Consider the following 19,314-nt stretch of genomic DNA (forward strand, 5'->3'; position numbering starts at 1 on the left):
CCCAGAGGTGTGGATGCCCCCTCCGTGGGAAGCGCTCAAAGTCAGGCAGGATGGGCCATTGAGCAACCTGGTCTAGTCAAAGCTGTCCCTGCTCACAGCAGGCTGCTGGAACTAGAGGATTTTTAAGATCCCTTCCATACCTTACCATTCCATGGTTCTGTGACTTTCTGTCATTAAATCACGCGGCCCCCAGGGCAGCACGGCTCCCGCTACCCTCACTCTCACTTCCCGCTGGCGGCCTTAAATCGTACCCGGGGGGGAAGCCCAGCCCCGGCCGCCGCCGTTCGCCCCGCCCGGAGCCGGGCGTGGGCTGGCTGCAGGGGCCGCTCCCGAGGATTGCCCAGGGATTGCTGCAGGGGCCGCTCCCGAGGATTGCCCAGGGATTGCTGCAGGGGCCGCTCCCGGGATGGTCCAGAGAGCTCCCGTTTCCAGCCCAGGGAAGGGCGGAGCTCCCGCCCTGCGGCCCGGACGTGACATCCCCGCCCGCCACGGCGTACCACGGGCAGGAAGGCCCGTACCACCTTCTGGGCCGGAGGGGGACGAGCGAGCTGTGAGCGTGATGGAGGGAACCCTGTCCTTCGCCCCAGCCATCTGCATTTATTTTAGCCCCTCTCCCATGTCTGCCGAGGGCAGCGGGGAGTACTTTGGTGCACTCGCTGTTCCTCTCTTCCTCTCTCTGGAAGCAATGGCTCCGGCGGAGTAGGCCCTGCCTTGTGGACACGCAAGCGACGCGACGGCCTCTGGCCAATGAGAGCGCGGCATTACCGCGTCCCGCCAATCGGAGGCGCCGCGGGGGCGGGGCCTGGGCGGCACCGGGAAGTGCCGCGGGCGGGGATCCCGAGGAGCGCCGGGAGCCGCCGGGCCGTGCCCGTCCCGTGTGGGGTAACCTGAGAGAGGGGAGTGGGGCCATAGGCCGGACCCGTCTGGTGTCCGGTCCGGGCTTGGCGGGAGGGCTCGCGGGGCAGAAACGGGCCCCAGCACGAGCAGTGCCCTTAAAGTTCAAGTGTTGGGGGTTTCTGCTTGTGAAGGAAGGATTCGTATTTCACAATTCCGCTGAAAGTTACTGATTAATTAAGCGGTGTTAATGAAGCTATTAATTCAGTGATGCGCAGCTTCAAATACAAAAGTGTAACGGTGAGGAACAAACTACCTCTGTACGAGTCAAGACTCCAGCTTTGCACCTTCTGTAATCTAACGCGTGGTAGATCTGTGTATTCTCTGCCATAGTTGTTATTTCGTTTGTTTTTGTTGGGTTTGGATTTTTTTTTCTTTTCCTTCCTGTAGCGTTTGTGTGTTTTGCAGTGTTTCGTGTGCCTTTGCAGTGCGGCTGAAGTGTTGGAAGCGAGGCGGTGACCGTGCCGTGCGGTGTGTGGTTCTGGCAGGGGCCTGAGGCGATGCGGCCGCGATGATGCTGCAGGAGCTGGTGGCTCGGGCAGCCGGCCTGCACTCGGACAGAGCAGCAGTTTGCTTTGATGAATGCAATGGGAAACCTCCAGCATTCTACACCTACGCCACCGTGGTTGAGCTTGCCGTGGAGCTGACAGCTTTCCTTCAAAAGCACTGTGGCCACCAAGGCAAATGTGAAATAGGCCTTTACTGCTATCCAGGAATAAACCTGCCCTCGTGGATCTTAGGGTAATGATTTGAATGCTTGCACTCTGTATTGGTTTTCTAAGGGTCTTCTCTGTTAAAGTAAATTTTACACTTTGTTTATATTTTTATAACAACAAAAATGTAGTAACAGCATAATAGTACAGCCAAGGTGCTAGAGTCTTGCATCATTTAGGGGAGAAGATGGCACTATGACAATCTCCTGAAAAGCCATTGCTAAAATATTTCTGAATCTTAAGTCTTAAAGCTGTAAACTGTCTGCAACTGCATCCTTTTATTGAAAGTGATTTAGCATGTTTACAGAAATACAAAAAAAAAAATAATGACTACTATCTTTGTTCTGCTTGTTTTAAACTGGAAGTGATCTGACAGAAAACATCTGTTAAGAAAAGGACTGCAGGTTTTTTTTAATGCATTGCCTTGCTGGCAAAAGAAAAAATAAAAAAGATGCTCTGTATTAAAATTCCATGTTTTAAGCTAAATGAACTACAATGAACAATGTTCCATTGCAAATACTATGGAAAGAAGTTGAGCAGTGTTACCCTAAAGTGGTATTGATTAACTAATGGCTTGGAAGTTGAAATGCTTGTGATCACAACACTCATGTTAATCTGCTTCTGCTGGTGAATTCTAATGTTTGTATCCTTTGTATAGGTATGTTTTGTATTCCTAGCATTTATAATGGAATAGACAAACACAGGATGATAAGCATATTTTTTTCTGCTGATGAATACAGCAGCAGTTGTGCTTCCTGGGGGCATGGCCTGTGTCGGCATTTTCCTGTCGTTCACACCTCATGTAAAATACACTATGGCACCAGAAGAGGTACCACAGTGGAGTATAAGGATTTCAGAGAAGTGAGCAAGCACGTGTAAAGCTCCTACAAGCACTGAGGAACTTTCTCACCAGTCAGGAAAAGCTTTTGCCTCAGTGCAGCAGGTTGTTCTGAGATGTTGTGCAGGCCCCATCTGTGGAGGTGTTCAGAACCTGACTGGACAAAGATCTGAACAACCTGGTCTGGTGTCACAGCTGGCTCTGCCTGAGCAGGAGGTCAAACTCAGCATACTGAGGTCCCTTGCTGCCTGATTTGTCCTCTGTATCCCAGTGAACTTAGTAACAGTTTTCTTTTGCTGTGTGAGGGGATCTGCTGGGGCTCGTTGGTTCTTGCAGCTGTCATTGCGGCTGTGTGATGCAGGGCAGGTTTAAGTGCTTACTGGCACGGGTGGCTGTAGGAGCATGCGGGATGCTGCCGATCCCACGTCTCCCTTCGGGACCTTGGCGTTACTGCAGTGACAAACCGTGTGCACGGAGAGGAAGTATAATAAATAAATTATACCTGCGGCACAGAACCCAACAGCAGAGCAAATGTGAGGATTTTTGGGGACGGTTCATCCTTCAGTCGCCGCTTACTCGCTTTGGTTTTCGGGGCGGTAGCGAGTTCCAGCGCTTGTGGTTATCCGGGAGCGCCGCTGTGGGGCAGGGAACGGGAGCGCAGGGACTTGCAGCTGCTCCGCCTGCCTTGTAGGAAAGACAGCGCAGTGTGTGCTTAGATTCTCTTACGCTGCGCTCTTTGCACTTATAGGAAAGTATTTTCAGCGTGCAGGCTTTTGGTGCTTTTTAAAATACGTTTATACATGTTGTATGTGGGTAAATGGAAAGGTTTCTGTTTCTAGTCAATACCAGAAGGTTTAAAAATGTGATGCTGTTGGTGTCAGTGATACCTTTTGTCATAACTGACTTGCTTGGTCAGAAATAATATTGAACATTTTCATCTAGCTTTAATCTTTTCCCTTGCTGTGAAAGACTAAAAGGCAGCACTGATTTTCATCCTACTTTTCTGCCAACAAGATCTTTAAAAGTCATGTTATGACTACATTTTCTAGCTCAGTCAACTATGAAAATATAAAAGAAATTTTAGCAAAATCTAAGAGGATTTCTTTTTTTAAAAAAATTGTTTAAAAATTTGTGTTTTATTAGAATACTTCAAGTTCCAGCTGCCTATTCACCTATTGATCCAGATGCACCACCAGCCATATCCACTTACTTCATGAAGAAGAGCAATCTTCAGTATATTCTTGTTGAGAATGACAAAATAAATGTAAGTGTTCAAGCTTCTATAGGAAGCATTAAAGAACAGTTTAGATGTGTGTAGATACACAGATTGAATTCTGTTTTAATAGGCTTGGATAGAGTGGTTTTGTTTTATTCATGGCAAAAGGTTGTCTTTCTTAGTCAGAAAGTCTTTAAAATCAGAAGTACAAAATGCTTCTCTCTTCTTCAAAATAATTGCCTTCTTTCCTGTTACACTGTTGTTCAGGCAACCTTGTTGGGCACTGATATTGGAAGACTTTTCCAGACTTGTTTCTGTATATGTCAATGCTAAGAGTTGGAAACGTGCAGTAGTTAAAAAAGCTCTGCATTTAGTACTTGGGTTTCTCTTTGTCTAACTCATCCCAAATCTTATACCCTCACTCATTGCAAAGGGAATAGACAAGTTACAATTCAGATTCCTTGGTCTTCTGCATAGTTTTTTTCTATATTTTCCCTTTTTTAAATTTTATTTTCTTAGATAACTGTTTATTTTGCACTTATGAAATCTGTGTTCACTCATACTTAATTTATAGAAATACATGAGCTTATAACGGTCTGATGTGTCTGTTCCAAAATCAGAGGTATGAAAAATCACAGCTTGTTTGTATGAAATGCTGTTTTCTGTTTCATTGCATGCAGTAGAACAGCAACAGTGCCTCCTGAGTTCCACTGTTTGAGTTGTTAATTTTCTCTTGCAGAAATTCCGGATGTCCCATGCTGACTGTTTTTACCACAATTCCTCTGCCATAGAACATACTGGTTTAACTCTCTTCCAAGTGAGCTCAAGCAACACTGATTTCAGCTCAGAAGTAGACAATATGAAAAGTAAATGTGAACCTTCCAAAGCTGTGGATAACTCACAGCCGGGATATACCTTTGGCCCAGATCAAACCGAAGTAAAAACAGCAGAAGTAGGATACATGAACGCTGGCCAGAAAGACACTTTAGCATATGTCTTGCATACATCAGGAACTACAGGAATCCCCAAAATAGTCAGAGTGCCTCATAAATGTATAGTGCCTAATATTCAGCATCTTAAGTAAGTGTGGTTTTCAGTTTTCCTTTCAAATGCCTTGACAAATTTGATGCTTTTAGGATTTTTTTTTTTAATATTTCAGAGGAGTGTACGTAGGGTTTTTGCTGACATAGCTTCACCTTTTATTTTTTATCCACTTTTGTGTTTGGTTTTTTTTTTTAATTTCCAAGTAGAATCATTTTGTTTATCAGTATTATATTTAAATGATGCTTTTCCTTCATTTTTGATGGCTGTGCTTCAAATAATACACTGTTGCTCATAAGTTTTGTACTGTCATCTGGCTTGTGGCTTAAAAAAAAGACAATGAAAGTAATCATTTGTTTGCAGTTATATTTACTGTGTTCTGTAGTTCTTAAGTCATAATTTCTTGTTAGGCTACCCAGCTTTCTTTCTGTTTCACATCGTATTAAAACAAATATATTATGCAAAATACAATATTTTTTCTTTCTTGTCTTTTCTTCTTTGCTTTTTCTTTCTTTATCCTTTTTTTTAATGAGCATCTCTTAGTTGAAATAGTTATCTCTTAGTATGAAATAGTTGAACTCTATTGGTCTGTAATATGGTGGGTATCTTCATAAAACACATCATTGGTGAAATCACCAGTTACAGTCCAGGAGCTCTTGCTCAAATTACCTGTCAACATATTCAGAGCCCATAAGATCTGAGCTTTGCTAATGCATTTAATTCATGCTTTCATTCTTTTAGTTGAGAAGGGTTTTTTTGATTGCGTGCATCAGATTTGTATTTCCTAGCTTTCTGATTTTAGATCCATATTTGAGATCACACCAGATGATGTGCTATTCCTGGCTTCTCCTCTCACATTTGACCCATCTGTGGTTGAACTGTTCATGGCTCTGACAAGTGGAGCCTCTATTCTTGTTGTACCAAACACCATTAAAATGATGCCCATGGAGCTCTCTGCTGCTCTGTTTCACCACCACCATGTGACAGTGTTGCAGGTAGGCAAAATCTAGGTGTCTCCAGTGTCTTGCTTCGCACTTTTGCTAATGTGTACTACTTTTTCATCAGCCTAGAATCTAATGCTGATAGGACAGGAGTGTTCTTGCTCAAAGGAAATAGCTATCCTTTTTGTTGTAGACTGTTAGCTGTCTAGAAAATTTCCATTTGATCAAAACCTCAAACATTTTTTGATAGAAAACACTGAGCCAAAGATTATCATAAGAAACCTTTACTTGCTGAGAATTAAGTGAATCATTCTGTTAATTAAACTTTTTGTTCTGAAGAATCTGGTAATAGAGTAAACTGTTACAAACATTTTAAGCACTTTTTAATGGGCTTGATCTTGGAGTCTTTCATCATAAACAACTTTTAAGTTGAAATGTTAGATTTTATGCTAACAGTACAACTGAACCAGTGCAATATATTGGGTGGTAAAATGTCATTTTTACAGTAATGAGAACAAGGTAATAATTGATTTCAAAGGTAATAATTGATTTCAGAGCAATACTTATTGTTTACATGTCACCTGCTTATATGAAGCTTCATGCATCTCTTATGCCTTAAATGAAGTTATCTCCTATATGATCTCCTATATGATTTCAATTTTAAAGTTTGCAAAATTTACTTGAAGCATCCAGCGTAGCTGAATAAGCCTAGCCTGTACCTGTAGTCCTGTCCTGTCGCTTGCTATCTGGGAGAAGATACCAACTCCCACCTGGCTGCACCCTCCTTTCAGGCACTTGTAGAGCAAAAAGGTCACCCCTGAGCCTCCTTTTCTCCAGGCTAAACACCCCCCAGCTCACTCAGCTGCTCCTTGTGGAACTTGTGTTACACACTGTATTCCATTCCCTTTTTTTTTTTTTCCTGTAAGCATGGTGATAGTTGAGATTGTAGGGTGTAAATTTAAGATTAGTGAATAGCTGGCTGAAGATTCCACACCAGAAAAAATTCCTTTAGTTACAAATCTTTCATAACTATTCTCTGCTCTTATTGTCATTTGTTAGGATTGCTATAAATGGTGTAGATTATCCTATGATATACAATTTTCATGATCAGCTCAGTTGCTTTTAGAAAAAAAATTCTGAGATATTGCTCTCTATGAGCAAGGTTTTTTAAGACTTCTAAAGATATATTTGTTAAGCATGCTAATAGAGAAAGGCAAAATTTCATGAAGATTTTTGAAGTCTTTCTAAGAAAAGTTTGATTTGTTTTGTTTTTTTAATCACTGTCCTAATCAGTGAAGGAAGGACTTCTCAGCTGAATAATTGACAAAAATATTCTCCTTCTTAACTGATGGATGAGTCATTTTATGTTTCTTAAAGAATAGAATTCAGTACCTCCTCCCCTTGAATTTTTTGAGCAGACTTGACAAATCCAAAAATAATTATGAGGGAGGGAAGAGTATAAATTTTTTCCCTTGTTTTGTTGTGTTTTATTTTGTTGCTATAATTTCACTAAAGTTAAAATTATCAGCTGAAAAAAGATGGTTTTCATCCATTAGTAGAAAAAAAGAATGTGGTAAAAAATAATACCATTAATTTTCCAGTTTTTTTACTAGAAAAGTAGGCAAGAATGAGAGTGAAATGTGCCAGGTAAAATGATTTGCTGCTTTTTTCATTTCAGTGAAAGGGCTCTATATCACCAGTAGTTTTATAGAAATAGCTGTTTAAGATAACTGGTTTAGGTTTGGGGGATTTGGGTTTTATATCTTTTCCCCCTGCTTATTTTAGTGAAAGCTTTGAGAAAAACTAATTATTGTAAACTGTTCTATTTACATAAATCAAGGACAACCCAGAATCTGACATCCTAGGAATTTTTAGTGTTATGTAAGGTCTTTAAATGTTCCATATACAGGTTAATCAGATGTATAGGTTATATTTTTGCTGTAACATTCAGGAATGAAGGGAAAGCAGGCTCAAACAATTACATGAAGAGAATACGGTGTTGCTTTCTGTTTCCAAATAATTAACATAAGAACTAATGTGCACACACTTGAGGTAATAGCTGAGATGCAAAAGGGAACCCATAACACACCTGAGTAAAGAAGAAGCTTTGCAGAAGAGCATAGATTGATGCTGATAGTACTCATTAAAGGCCTTATAAGAAACACAATCTCACAATCACACCATTGTTACAGTTAATACATAGATGTTTTAAAGTACATCCATAATACAGTTACGCAACAGATAGGATCAAGCAGGATGAGAGGTACACATACACTGATAAAATGTAACAGCTCTTTCTCTTTTTTTCTTTTAAATATGTATCATTCAGGCAACACCAACACTTCTCAGGAGGTTTGGAGCTCACATTATTAAATCAAGAGTGTTGTCTGCAAATACTTCACTTCGTGTCTTAGCCCTTGGTGGTGAAGCATTTCCTGTACTGAGTCTCTTGAAAAGTTGGAAGCACAAGGAGAACAAAACAAGTATTTTTAATCTCTATGGTATAACTGAAGTGTCAAGCTGGGCCACTTGCTACAAGATTCCTGAGGAGGTTTTTAGTGCTGATTTTAGGTAGGAAAATTTGCTGTTCTCAATGGCTTGGCATGTGAATGATGAAAATCACCAGAAATAGAACCTCAGACTCCTGTTACCAGGGCTACTGAGTCCTCATGAGTGTTTATACTGTTAGAAATTACATTTGGATTTTCTGTAGAAACAGACTAATTCATTATCACAGGAGCCAGTACAGCCCCACTTCCCCTGTTTTAGTAGTGTGGATGACAGAAATTTGTCCAAGGTGGCTCACCCAAGATTTCACAGCAATTTACCTAAACTTCAAGAAGTGCTTTCTTTTTATCACTCTGTCATATTTCACTCAGTTTCTGACTTGTTTGGTTGTTTAGCATTTTTTCTTCATATTATTTTACAGAGTCATGAAAGGTACTTCCCATTATCTCACTGTTTCATTTTCTCTCTGAAATGTGTGATTATTCCATGCCATAATAATTATATGTGCAATTTGAGTTAAACATGTCCTACAAAATGGGATGGTTTGCACAAATTATGTGATATATTAACCTGGTGCTTAAACCCTTGAAGACTAAAAATGGTGGATTGTCATGAAGTGTTAATAAATTCTCATGTAAAACTAATTTTCTCTGAGTTCAAACATAAAATGTAATACTTTAAAATAGGAATTGAACTGGAATCCATGCCAAAGTTATTTAAAGTTGCTTTAAATTTTAAGTTTTGCTTTACTGAAGAAAATATATTATTCTATACTGCCACTTAGAAATACCTTTTATATTCAATAAATGAGGTCCAGCAACTGCTTGAAGAGGTTGGAGAATGAAGAGAAAGGAAGGAGTTGGTCAGTAGCTCAAGAGAAGTCTATAATAGATACATGACATTGAAATAGCTACATGACAGTTTCCTGTATTTCAGTCTTTTCTGAACTGAACGTTTTCTAAATCTTATTCTGAACTTTTCTTAACTGTACTTATTAAAATAGAGTAAAAGCTCAAATTAGGCAGGGAAAAATGAGTTAGAAAGCAGTTACACATACTTAAATTGGTTGACTTGATGGATGTTTCAATCTGGGAGACTTAAAAGTTAACTGAAATGCTTGGGGTTCTCTCAGGGCATTTCAAGGTCAATTCAGGCCTTATTGTCTATAAGTCTGTGGGGTTTTCTGGTATATTTTGGTGACACCCATGCACACAGATGGCGTTTTTAATTTTTAATAAATTGATAGGTTTTGAAAGAAGAAGCATTTATAGAAAGAAGTCCCAAGCATCTACCTTTGCTCTAATGCCTGTCCTTTAAAAAAACTACATGATGCCTGGTTTCTGGGGCAGTTGTTTTGTGTTCAGAAGAGAAAGACTTCTACTGTTTCTCTCTGATATATTTAGAACGGATTTTCCTGTACCTTTGGGATCACCCCTCCTTGGAACAAAACTTGAGGTTAGAGATGCCAATGGATCTGCAGTTCTTGAAGGCGAGGGACAAATATTGATAGGTAATTTTATGTTTCTAATTATTCTAAGATACTGTTCTTAATTGGTTGAGTTTTAATAATATATTAATTCTTTTGCTTGATATTTGCCTATGGTATACAGATTAATATATCATTTTAAGTTCTGATTGGGCCGGGAACCTTCTGATAGTGTTTTAGGTTGTTGGAATGATGAACAGGAAATTACCATCATTTTATCTGCAGACTATGCCTTCATTATAGTGATTTCTTTTTCCCTTCTTGCATTTTGACATTCTCTGCTGAAGTAATTTCTGTGTATTAACTGACTTAGTTGCATACCCAAAATTGTACATTGCAGAAGTTTAGACATTGATAATAATGCATGGTAAAGTTTAAGAGAATTTGATAAAACACTCTATAATTTTCATTTACAGTTAGCCATTTAATAGATATGGCAACAATCTTTTTTTCTGTAGGTGGTGAAGAACGAATCTGCTTTCTTGATGACGAAATAACTGTGCCACTGGGTACAATGAGAGAAACAGGGGATTTTGTAAGAGTGGAGAATGCAAAGTTGTTCTTTTTGGGTCGGAAAGACAATCAGATTAAACGTCATGGCAAACGTTTTAATATTGAATATCTGCAGCAGGTAAGTGCTCACATCAAGAGTAGAGTATGCCACTGTAAAAAGGCAAATATAAGGAGCACATTGTTTTCATCAGAAATGGATATTTGCTTGTTTTCAGATGACTTCTAGAAGTCTGAAGGAATTTGGAGAGTGTATTATAAAAAATCTAGTCACATAATTTAGGGAGGAGTTTGTTCTGAGTTCTTGGGAATCTGTTTTATTGTATGGTTTCATCCAGGGGAATTGAGAACTGTATAAACAGACTGCTAGATTATATCTCATTCATGGCATTTTGGCAAATAATACATATATATGCTCTGTTCATGTATATTGCTCTGTTCGTTTTTATGTGAAGTACAAGCTTCAGCTACAAAAGAAGATATTTAATAGGATGTTACGTAGGCATGTGAGAAAAATACAGTTTTTAAAGGTGTGCACTTTTTTCATTGTTTTTTGCTTCTTTTTCTCTATTGATGAACTGCATTTCAAAGCAAGACTAATGTTCTTCAATTGCAGGTTGCTGAAGATCTTTGCCAGGTAGAAGCTTGTGCAGTTACCTGGTATCAACAGGAAAAACTTATCCTGTTTGTTTTACCCAAAGATGATTTTGAAGAGAGAGAAACACTTAAAGAACTTCAGATGTGTTTACCAGCTTATGCAGTCCCTGATGAAATTGTAGAGATTAAAGCTTTGCCTTTAACATCACATGGTAAATGAAGCCATTAAGAACCCTTGCCACTTGTTTTAATGGTATCCATTGCTTTTTTAATCTTTTTTTTTTTATTGACCACAATCCAGTATCATGCTTTTAGAATATGTACATTAGATAAGTAATGCCTAGTAGGATATAATGGCCATGTATTATTATGTTTTCTTGATGATGTTTCATTTGAGAATCAAAGAGTAGTGGAAAAATCAGTTTAGTTTTAACACTGCACATTTCTTACCTCAGTTGCTCCTGTTGCAGTCTGCAACAGAACCCTCATTTCTGCTGAGGAAAAGCAACGTCTTGAAGGTGGGGTTATGTGGGAGGGGTAAATTTTCAAAAACCTTACTTGGTTTCATGCAATTGATCAACTGTGTAAAAAAATGTAGATGTAGTAGAGTATGAGTAAAGAAATACATACAAGAATATAGTGACTATTTGGGCAGAGCAAGTTTTGAAAGTGCTAATACTAAAAGAGCAATGAAAAAAAATCGTCCTTTATTTTCTACAAAGGCAAAGTTGATATATCTGAACTCAACAAGATTTACCAGAACCATCTAAACTCCAGAAGGCGTGACAGTAAGCTGAGTGACGCAGAGGAATTGTGGGAAAGATTGCAGTATTTATGGAAGGTAGTATTTTGAGCTGCCTTTTTATCTTTGCAAGTGGATCATTATACATGTGTCAGGAATTAAACAGTTTTAAAAAGTATGACTAATGCAACCAGAACATTCTAGCTGCCTATAGATTTCAGCAGTACAGCTCTTTTCTCTTCAGTTAATACTTAAATAGAGTTGCTCTGCAGTGGCCAAGAGGGAGTAATTTATATTTCTCTATCAGATAAAACTCTGGGCTATGAGGTATAAGCAATTAGCATAGAAAGAATGTAATCTGTCAGTAGCTTTTTGAATGCTGATTCACATGCCAGAAGAAGGTATCACTAAAGAAAACAAGGAACTGGGACATGGAAACTTTGTAAAAAAATAGCTGCCCTGTTAGTAGAGTTTCTTATTTCTCAAGGTAATTATAAATTGAAGAGTCCTTTTTTTAAATAGATGGCATGGTTGCACAACTGTCTCTCAGACTGCCTGTTTGGATTGTTTCTAAATTTCTGTGCTAAAGACTTGTTTTTAAAGGTATTGAAATATGATGCCAAACAGTATTACTTTGTTTTTCAAAGGTGGACTTAGAAGTTTCACCTGAAAGTGGGATTAGCTGTGGCCTAGGACTTGAACAAGTAAATGTAATGTATTTGTTTGTTTGTGCTGATCCTTTTCACATTGATGGCTATGAAGTGATAACCCAGGGGATTGGATGTGCCCTAGACCCATTATGGACAATAAAAGATGGCATCCAAAACCAAAGGGTTTGGACTTGACACCTAGATGTAAAAAACAAGGGAGTTTAGTGAGAGGTGACACAGTTACTGCTGTTTGTTGTAGTACTAATGACAAATGCAAAACCTTGCATGAACTGAAAGGCTTATAACTTCAAAAGGAGGTAGGTAAGTAGGTTACTTAAATAATTCACAAGTAAAAAAAAAAACATTTTATATAAGCGTTATTATTAAAATAAAATGCCTAAATTGATTTTATGAAAAGGCATTTATGTTTTGTCTGCAAAGTTGTCATTGATAAATGGATTTGAAAATGGCCAATCAATATATAGTACAATTCCCTTTAATTCCTTAAACTGCAGAATTGGAATTGAGCAAGACATTTTGTAGTACAGAATTGGTATCTCCTTATATCCTGGTTCCTCCCCAGTTCTTGTTCTATCAGTCCCTCTGTTGGCACTAACATTTTTCAGTGATTTTTTGCAGAGTAGTGAATTTTCTCAGTTGTTGATTTTTCACACAACTTTTAGGTATTCAGGTGGATTCTACCCCACCTGAGGTTTTATGTGTGTGACATAGTATAACACCTACAGCCTGGAACCTCTTTCTTTCTTTTTTTCTCTAGTCTGTCCTTGGTCTTCCACGTGATTCCACTGGAATTTCTAAAGATGCAGTATTTCTGTACAGCGGTGGAGACTCCCTAAAGGCACTACGATTTTATGAAGAAATTGAGATGTTAGTAGGCAAAGCTGTGCCTGGACTCCTTGAAGTTATTCTCAGCCACTCAATTGAAGCGGTTTACAGACATATTATTAAAATGCTGTTTCCAGATGAAGAACAATTAATGAATTCTGACAATGTTGTGAAAAGAAAATTAAGAGTGAGCAGTGGAGAGGAATTACATGGGAAATATATTAAACTGACATCTGAAAGAGGTCATGAGATTGCTTCAGGATTAATTCCATTTATTGCACTGAACAGAGGAAATAATTTTTTCCCTATGAATTTCACCAAGTCTTGTATGCAGCCCAAAAATACAGTATGGGTAGGAGTGGAACCACTACAGCAGCCATCCTTCCTGCATTCCAAGGCTCCAGGTGTAATGAAAAGCCATGTGCAAAGGTCTGAACTGGAGAACAGAATTTTAACACTTGAAAACAAGGCAAATAAAAATGACCATTCCTCTGTTCAGCAGAACCACACAAAACATAGTTACTCATCAGTGGCAGAGTTGGCCATGTGCGTGAGGTGGAAGTCAAACACAAGAAAATGTGTTGATGCATCACCACTGGTTATAATACCAGCTAAAGAAGAAGTATCTGCATCTGTGTATGTTGGCTCTCACTCCCATGCAATGCAGGCAATTGATCTAGATTTGGGAGAAATAAAATGGGAGAAGACCCTTGGAGATCGTATTGAATCTTCTGCCTGTGTATCCAAGTGTGGAAATTTCATTGTTGTTGGTACGTCTTTTGTTTCAGCCTTCATTTTAAATTCTCTTTTCTGCTAAATACAAGATGAATGACAGAGAATCACATTTCTTATCTCTAGCTGTCCTCCATCCATCAGCTTCCATATTTGCCTCAGAACTAATTTATTGCAAAATAGAAACGGAAGAAGTAATTTAAGTTTCATGATAACTAGTGTTGGAGTTTATCTAATATAAACACTTGTGGTTTATTATATCCCAGTTTATTAATAAGGAATAATCAGTGGCTACAGTTTCTTTTTTTAGTGGTAGATTAAGGTGTGACATTTAAACTGGGTTTTTTTAAAGTATGCGAAGGTAATGTAGTCTTAAAATTTTGTAAATTGATTGTAAATTGACGGAGTTAGAAATTAGTACGTGCTACCTCATACTATTTTTCACAAAGTTTAATTATTTAATTTGATACTTCTTTTTGGAAATGTAAAGAACATGTTTGGATAATTTTTTCGGTTTTGTCATATCTTTTGTCAGAGGAGTTGCCATTATTTATCTTAGTGTTATCTTTTTAGCCAATATATCTACATCACTAATTAGCAAAGATGTCCAAGTGGTGAGGTTTTTTAATGCAAACCTAATGTTGCCATCTTTTTGTTTGTATTTTGGTTGCTATTCACTCTTGATAATAAAATTGAATATTTCATTAACATTGAAGGAGTTTCTGTGATGACAGTTCAGTTTTCATTAGAAAACTTACAAACTTTATTCTTTTAACACCTTTGTTTTCAGAAACAAAACCTAGACAAAGAGGTAATTAAAATTTTTTTGTATTCTCCCTTTTTGGCAACTCGCTAAGTTTTCTAATATTGTTACTGAAAAACTTGATAGAAAGGTGGTGAAATAAGTATATTCTAAATGTAACTTAGAAAAAACACACAGAAACTATCGTGTTTGACTGTATCAGCAAAACCTTTGAGCTAAAAACACAGGAGGAGCTTTTGAAAGTATTTTGAAACTCTACCTTATGAATAATCTTATTTCTTTCCAGCAGTGATGCAACTAGCAGCATAAGTCACACCATAAATGCAAATAATTATTATTCTTCTTTCCCCCATCATGTTTTATTCCACATAGGTTGTTATGATGGCTTAGTGTATGTGCTTCAGAGCAGTGATGGAGAAATACACTGGACTTTTGTCACAGAAGACACTGTGAAAAGCTCTGCAGTTGTAGACCCTTCCAGTGGACTGATCTACATTGGATCACATGACCAACACGTGTATGCTTTGGATATTTATGTAAGAAAACTGACTTTTACATGTAGAACAGTAAACATCCAATTTAGACTCTATTTATAGTGCACCAGAGGAGGTCCCAGTGGTGTTAGTAATCTTAGGAGTCCACAATTGCACTTCTGAAAGTGCCTGCTGTAAATGGGGTTAGGATTATGTGACAGTAAACAGTTCTAGTGGTGTTCTCAGTTGTGTTTCTTGTGTTATTAGTCCTGGTTGAAACCAAATCTTAAGTTTCTTAGTTATTAAATTCTTCATGGGTGTTTCAGAATAGGGTGCCTAGCTAGAAATAGAACTGTGGTTTTCTGTTGGGGAAAGAATCTCACATTCTAAACTAGAAAATGGAGGGAGATGGAAGATAAAAAGGATAGATACTGCCTTTTCATTAGCTGAATTTATTTTGTTCACTTGAAGAGAAAGCCAATGGCACATGTGTTGCTGTCATGGCAAGTAGATTGTCTTCACTTCTTAACTAGTATTTGCTGAGTAAACACAGTACTTGATAATGTTTGACATTCAAAGGTCTTTGTAAACAGGATGAACTCTAACTCCAAGTGAAAAATTGTTTATTTTTCTTTTTTTCTTATACTTACAGGAAAAGATGTGTGTATGGAAGTTACATTGCGAAGGTGGAGGTGTGTTTTCATCTCCTTGTCTAAGTTCTTTTCCACATCATCTCTATGTTGCTACATTAGGAGGACTGTTTTTGGCTGTTAACCCAGTATGTACCTTTGCTTATGTGTCTTCATCCTGATCTCAAGTTTAAATGAAACCAAATATATTTCTGAAGTTAAGATTACTGTTCCAATGAAAGGGAAGATGATCGTATGTTATCAAGAAATATTTTTCACTTGGGGGCATTATGATATACAAGGTTACCATAATACTTCCATACTTCAGAAATCTATCTGGTGGTAAGGAGAACTGAAGTGACTTGCTTGAATTCACATGGTGACTGTAGGCCAAAGTTGCAGTCAGTTTCTTTTCATTGCCATATCAGTAAAACCAGTGAGTGAGAGCAAGTCTATAGATCTATTTCTTGCCCCTTCCTCCTTTGACAGTAGGATTGAAAAAAAAAAAAAAAAAAGCAGAAATCTGAAGAGAATGCAGAAAGAAGCCACTTCATTCCTCTTATTGTTTCCCTGCCCATATTTAAGAGCTGTCCTTTTACTCTCAGTGTGCAGTTCTGTTCTTTGCACTGGGGAAACGGCATTCTTGATAGACGTGGAGCAATTTCATGGTTTTCCGAGGCATTGTTTGCTTACAGCTGGTCCTGCCTGATAAAAGGAACAGGGACTTGAAGCAGCTATTAATGTTTTTGTACTCACAGAACACAAAGCATCAATCCTAATCACCTTTACCTTCCACCCACTACAACTGTTCTCAGTAATAATCAGTCTACCATTAGAAAACTAGTGTGTGGTTTTGCAGCCACAGTGGGCTGTGCTTAAGAAAAGATTTTTTTTATTCTGTAATCCACAGTAACAGGTAGTTGAGAAACACACCTACAAGCGAGTCTGCACCTTCCTATTTTTATGAATAATCCTAATTCCTGGGGAACGTGCAGGGTATACTAGGAATGCATTGGGACAGTCACAGATAGTTGCAACATATCCTAGAGTATCAATATAACTTAATTCAAAAGTATCTCGACTTCATTGGTTCTTGTCACATACTGAGCAGCTGGGAATGAAATAAAAAACTGAATCTGGCATTTATTAGAACTACTGCTAATACACTATTAATTATCATTATTACTTTGCCTAGGGTGAAGAAGAAAATTCAGTTTTGATTGCATTTTTGTTTTGTGTGGGTTGTTGTTTTGGTTTGGGAGTTTGGCTTGTTTTTTTCCACATTGCTTAAGGGCTTGGTGAGGCAGTGATGGAAGGGTTGTTTTGTGCCATTTTTTATAGTTGTGTTAAACATCAGATATTCCATGCTGCCACTTACAGGTCACAGGGAGTAAGATTTGGAAAAGCAACCTTGGAAAACCACTCTTCTCCTCTCCTCACTGCAATGAGAACTACATCTATGTTGGGTGTGTGGATGGAAACTTATATTGTTATACTCATTCTGGAGAAAAGGTAAAAGTGTTGTTGGGATTTTTATGTCCACCTTCAAAGCCTGAATAAGATACTTTATTAGGACTGTTTTCTGGGGCTTAATGATTGACATATACCTTTTTGAGAACCAAATAGAAGTGCCCATTGTTAGAGAGGAGAAAGTAAAAAACCGTTTTCCTAGGGGAGTCCATGTAGTTCATGGCAAAATCACAAACTCAAGTTGCCTGATGCATTAAGAGAATTTCTAGTTCAGACCTTTTACCCAAAGTAAATTGTCAAGTGTAGTGCCAGCAGATTCTTTCATTTGGAGCTTTTCAAGGATGTCTAGTCTGTCTTCTGTAAGATGGTGGCTATTCAGAAGTAAAGGTTTCTTAGAATTTTTATGAATTTATCAAAAAACTGCCAAATCATAGTTCTGGTAAAATATGTGTCAGCTTTCACATTGAATTAAATGAGAGTATTTTTTTAGTTCCTTAGAGATAAATGTAGTTTGTATCTGATGTTAAAACAACTGACACCATTCATTTGTTGGCCTGAGATGCAGTATGCATGGTAATTCCTAAGCCTTTTCTGATTATAAAACATGTATTAGTCCATCCGTGCACTGCTCTCTGCTTGTGACAGTGTTGCAGAACTGATACTCTCTTGAGGAGGAATCTGCACATTGTTAGCATAAGCAGAGGAAATCTGTATTACAAAAGGAATATCTGCCTTTCTGCCAAAGAATGGCATATTAACAGGATTCTTGATGTTCATTACTAATTGTACAACAGCCCAAGAATATTCTTTTCCCAAATCGGCCATTTTTACATGGGCCTCACTGAAGGTAGTAACTCTTCCCTCTTCCTCATCTATTTTATGAGACTTTTATTGCTTACTCTCTGTGTAAAACCTAACTTATAATTTGACAAGGATTTACCAGCCCTCACTGAAATCTAGTATACTTTTGAAATTAAATGCTCTCCTATCAACAATGAGTCTATTAAAAAATTACAGTTGCTGCAAAACTGATAACATAAAAAACCCTTGATAATGGATGGTTATGTTCTTTCTGTAGGTTTGGCAATTTTCCACTAATGGGCCAGTGTTTTCATCTCCATGCCTCTCAAGTTTAACTAAGCAAGAAATATTTTTTGGCTCTCACGACTGCTTTATCTACTGCTGTAACATGGAGGGTAATTTACTGTGGAAATTTGAAGCCACTTCAAGTGTATATGGAACACCATTCATTTTCCAAAGTGATGACTTAAATAACAAAATTCTCTTGGCAGCAGTATCTACAGATGGCAAAGTGTGGATCCTGAATGCCAAGAGTGGAACAGCAGAAGGAGTAGATAAGCTTCCAGGCGAGGTTTTCTCCTCGCCTGTAGTATGGGGATCAAAGCTTGTTGTTGGCTGTAGAAATGATTATGTTTATTGTCTAGATCTGTATATAGCAGGAAAAAATAACAACTAAGATGTTTGGCTGCTTCATTTTTATTGTTTACGTTTGTAAACAGGAGCTCACACGTGCTCTCTACCCCTCTGCCTATTGCTGCAGGCAAGAGATGCACCTTGCAGGCTTGTCCAGTAGAAGTTTGCAGCAGCAGTGTCCAGTGATGCAGGGACGATGGCTGCTGCTGAGAGAGGGGGCACAAAGTGTGTAAGGTGCTATATTCCATAGCTTGGGTAGCAGGCTATCCAAGGAGGAGTGTATTGCTTTCTCTGAGTCCATCCTTGCCTGTGCCTGGCTATTCCTTGCACCAGACTAGTGTTTGTCTGTCTCTCAAGATTTCTGTGCCAGGCAAACTAACTCAAGTCCTTTTTTGAACCTAACTTTTAACTTGATTTCTAGAGACATAGCCTGAATTTCATATACCTGGAAGGAGAGACCTGTTTATTACACTTTGTACAGAGTAATTCATCTTTTGTGGACCTAGGCCTGTCACAGCTTAATTAATCTAGCATATACTTAGACTCCATTGAAGTCAGTAGGAGTTATCTCTTGTATTCTAAAGTGGAAATAACACTAAAAATATTAATTAAATTTCAATTACAGGAACAGTATGAGCTCCAAGATGAAGTGTGGACTGCTCAAATCAACCCTTGTCAAATAATTTTTTAAGATATTTGAATGAATGCTGTTCACATTGTCTTCATAAGAACTATTAATAAAAGTTGTGTAAATTGGGTTTTGTGTTCTTTAACACCTTAGAGATAAGTACAAGGGTCTTGGTACTACAAATCAAGTACTTACAGTGGCAA

At 38.2% G+C, this 19,314-nt stretch overlaps 1 protein-coding gene across 6 annotated transcripts; it reads left to right on the forward strand.

Moving 5' to 3' along the window:
* Window positions 1-560: 560 nt before the first annotated feature.
* Window positions 561-19,240, forward strand: AASDH (aminoadipate-semialdehyde dehydrogenase). 6 transcript variants are annotated; one of them, XM_058837850.1, is made up of 15 exons: window positions 561-882; window positions 1,285-1,635; window positions 3,589-3,709; window positions 4,401-4,741; window positions 5,505-5,697; window positions 7,973-8,214; window positions 9,555-9,661; window positions 10,096-10,268; window positions 10,764-10,956; window positions 11,467-11,585; window positions 12,915-13,752; window positions 14,850-15,013; window positions 15,603-15,728; window positions 16,960-17,091; window positions 18,128-19,240. In XM_058837850.1, the coding sequence occupies exons 2-15, from the start codon at window positions 1,406-1,408 to the stop codon at window positions 18,524-18,526; spliced, it is 3,378 nt and encodes a 1,125-aa protein (XP_058693833.1). In that variant the 5' UTR covers window positions 561-882; window positions 1,285-1,405; the 3' UTR covers window positions 18,527-19,240. The 6 variants fall into 6 exon arrangements, with proteins under 6 accessions (XP_058693833.1, XP_058693832.1, XP_058693831.1 ...); XM_058837849.1 differs by having other exon boundaries at window positions 1,303-1,635; XM_058837848.1 differs by having other exon boundaries at window positions 1,323-1,635.
* The last annotated feature ends 74 nt before the right edge of the window (window positions 19,241-19,314 follow it).

This window comes from Poecile atricapillus, chromosome 4 (assembly GCF_030490865.1).
Source record: "Poecile atricapillus isolate bPoeAtr1 chromosome 4, bPoeAtr1.hap1, whole genome shotgun sequence".
Taxonomy (NCBI): domain Eukaryota; kingdom Metazoa; phylum Chordata; class Aves; order Passeriformes; family Paridae; genus Poecile; species Poecile atricapillus.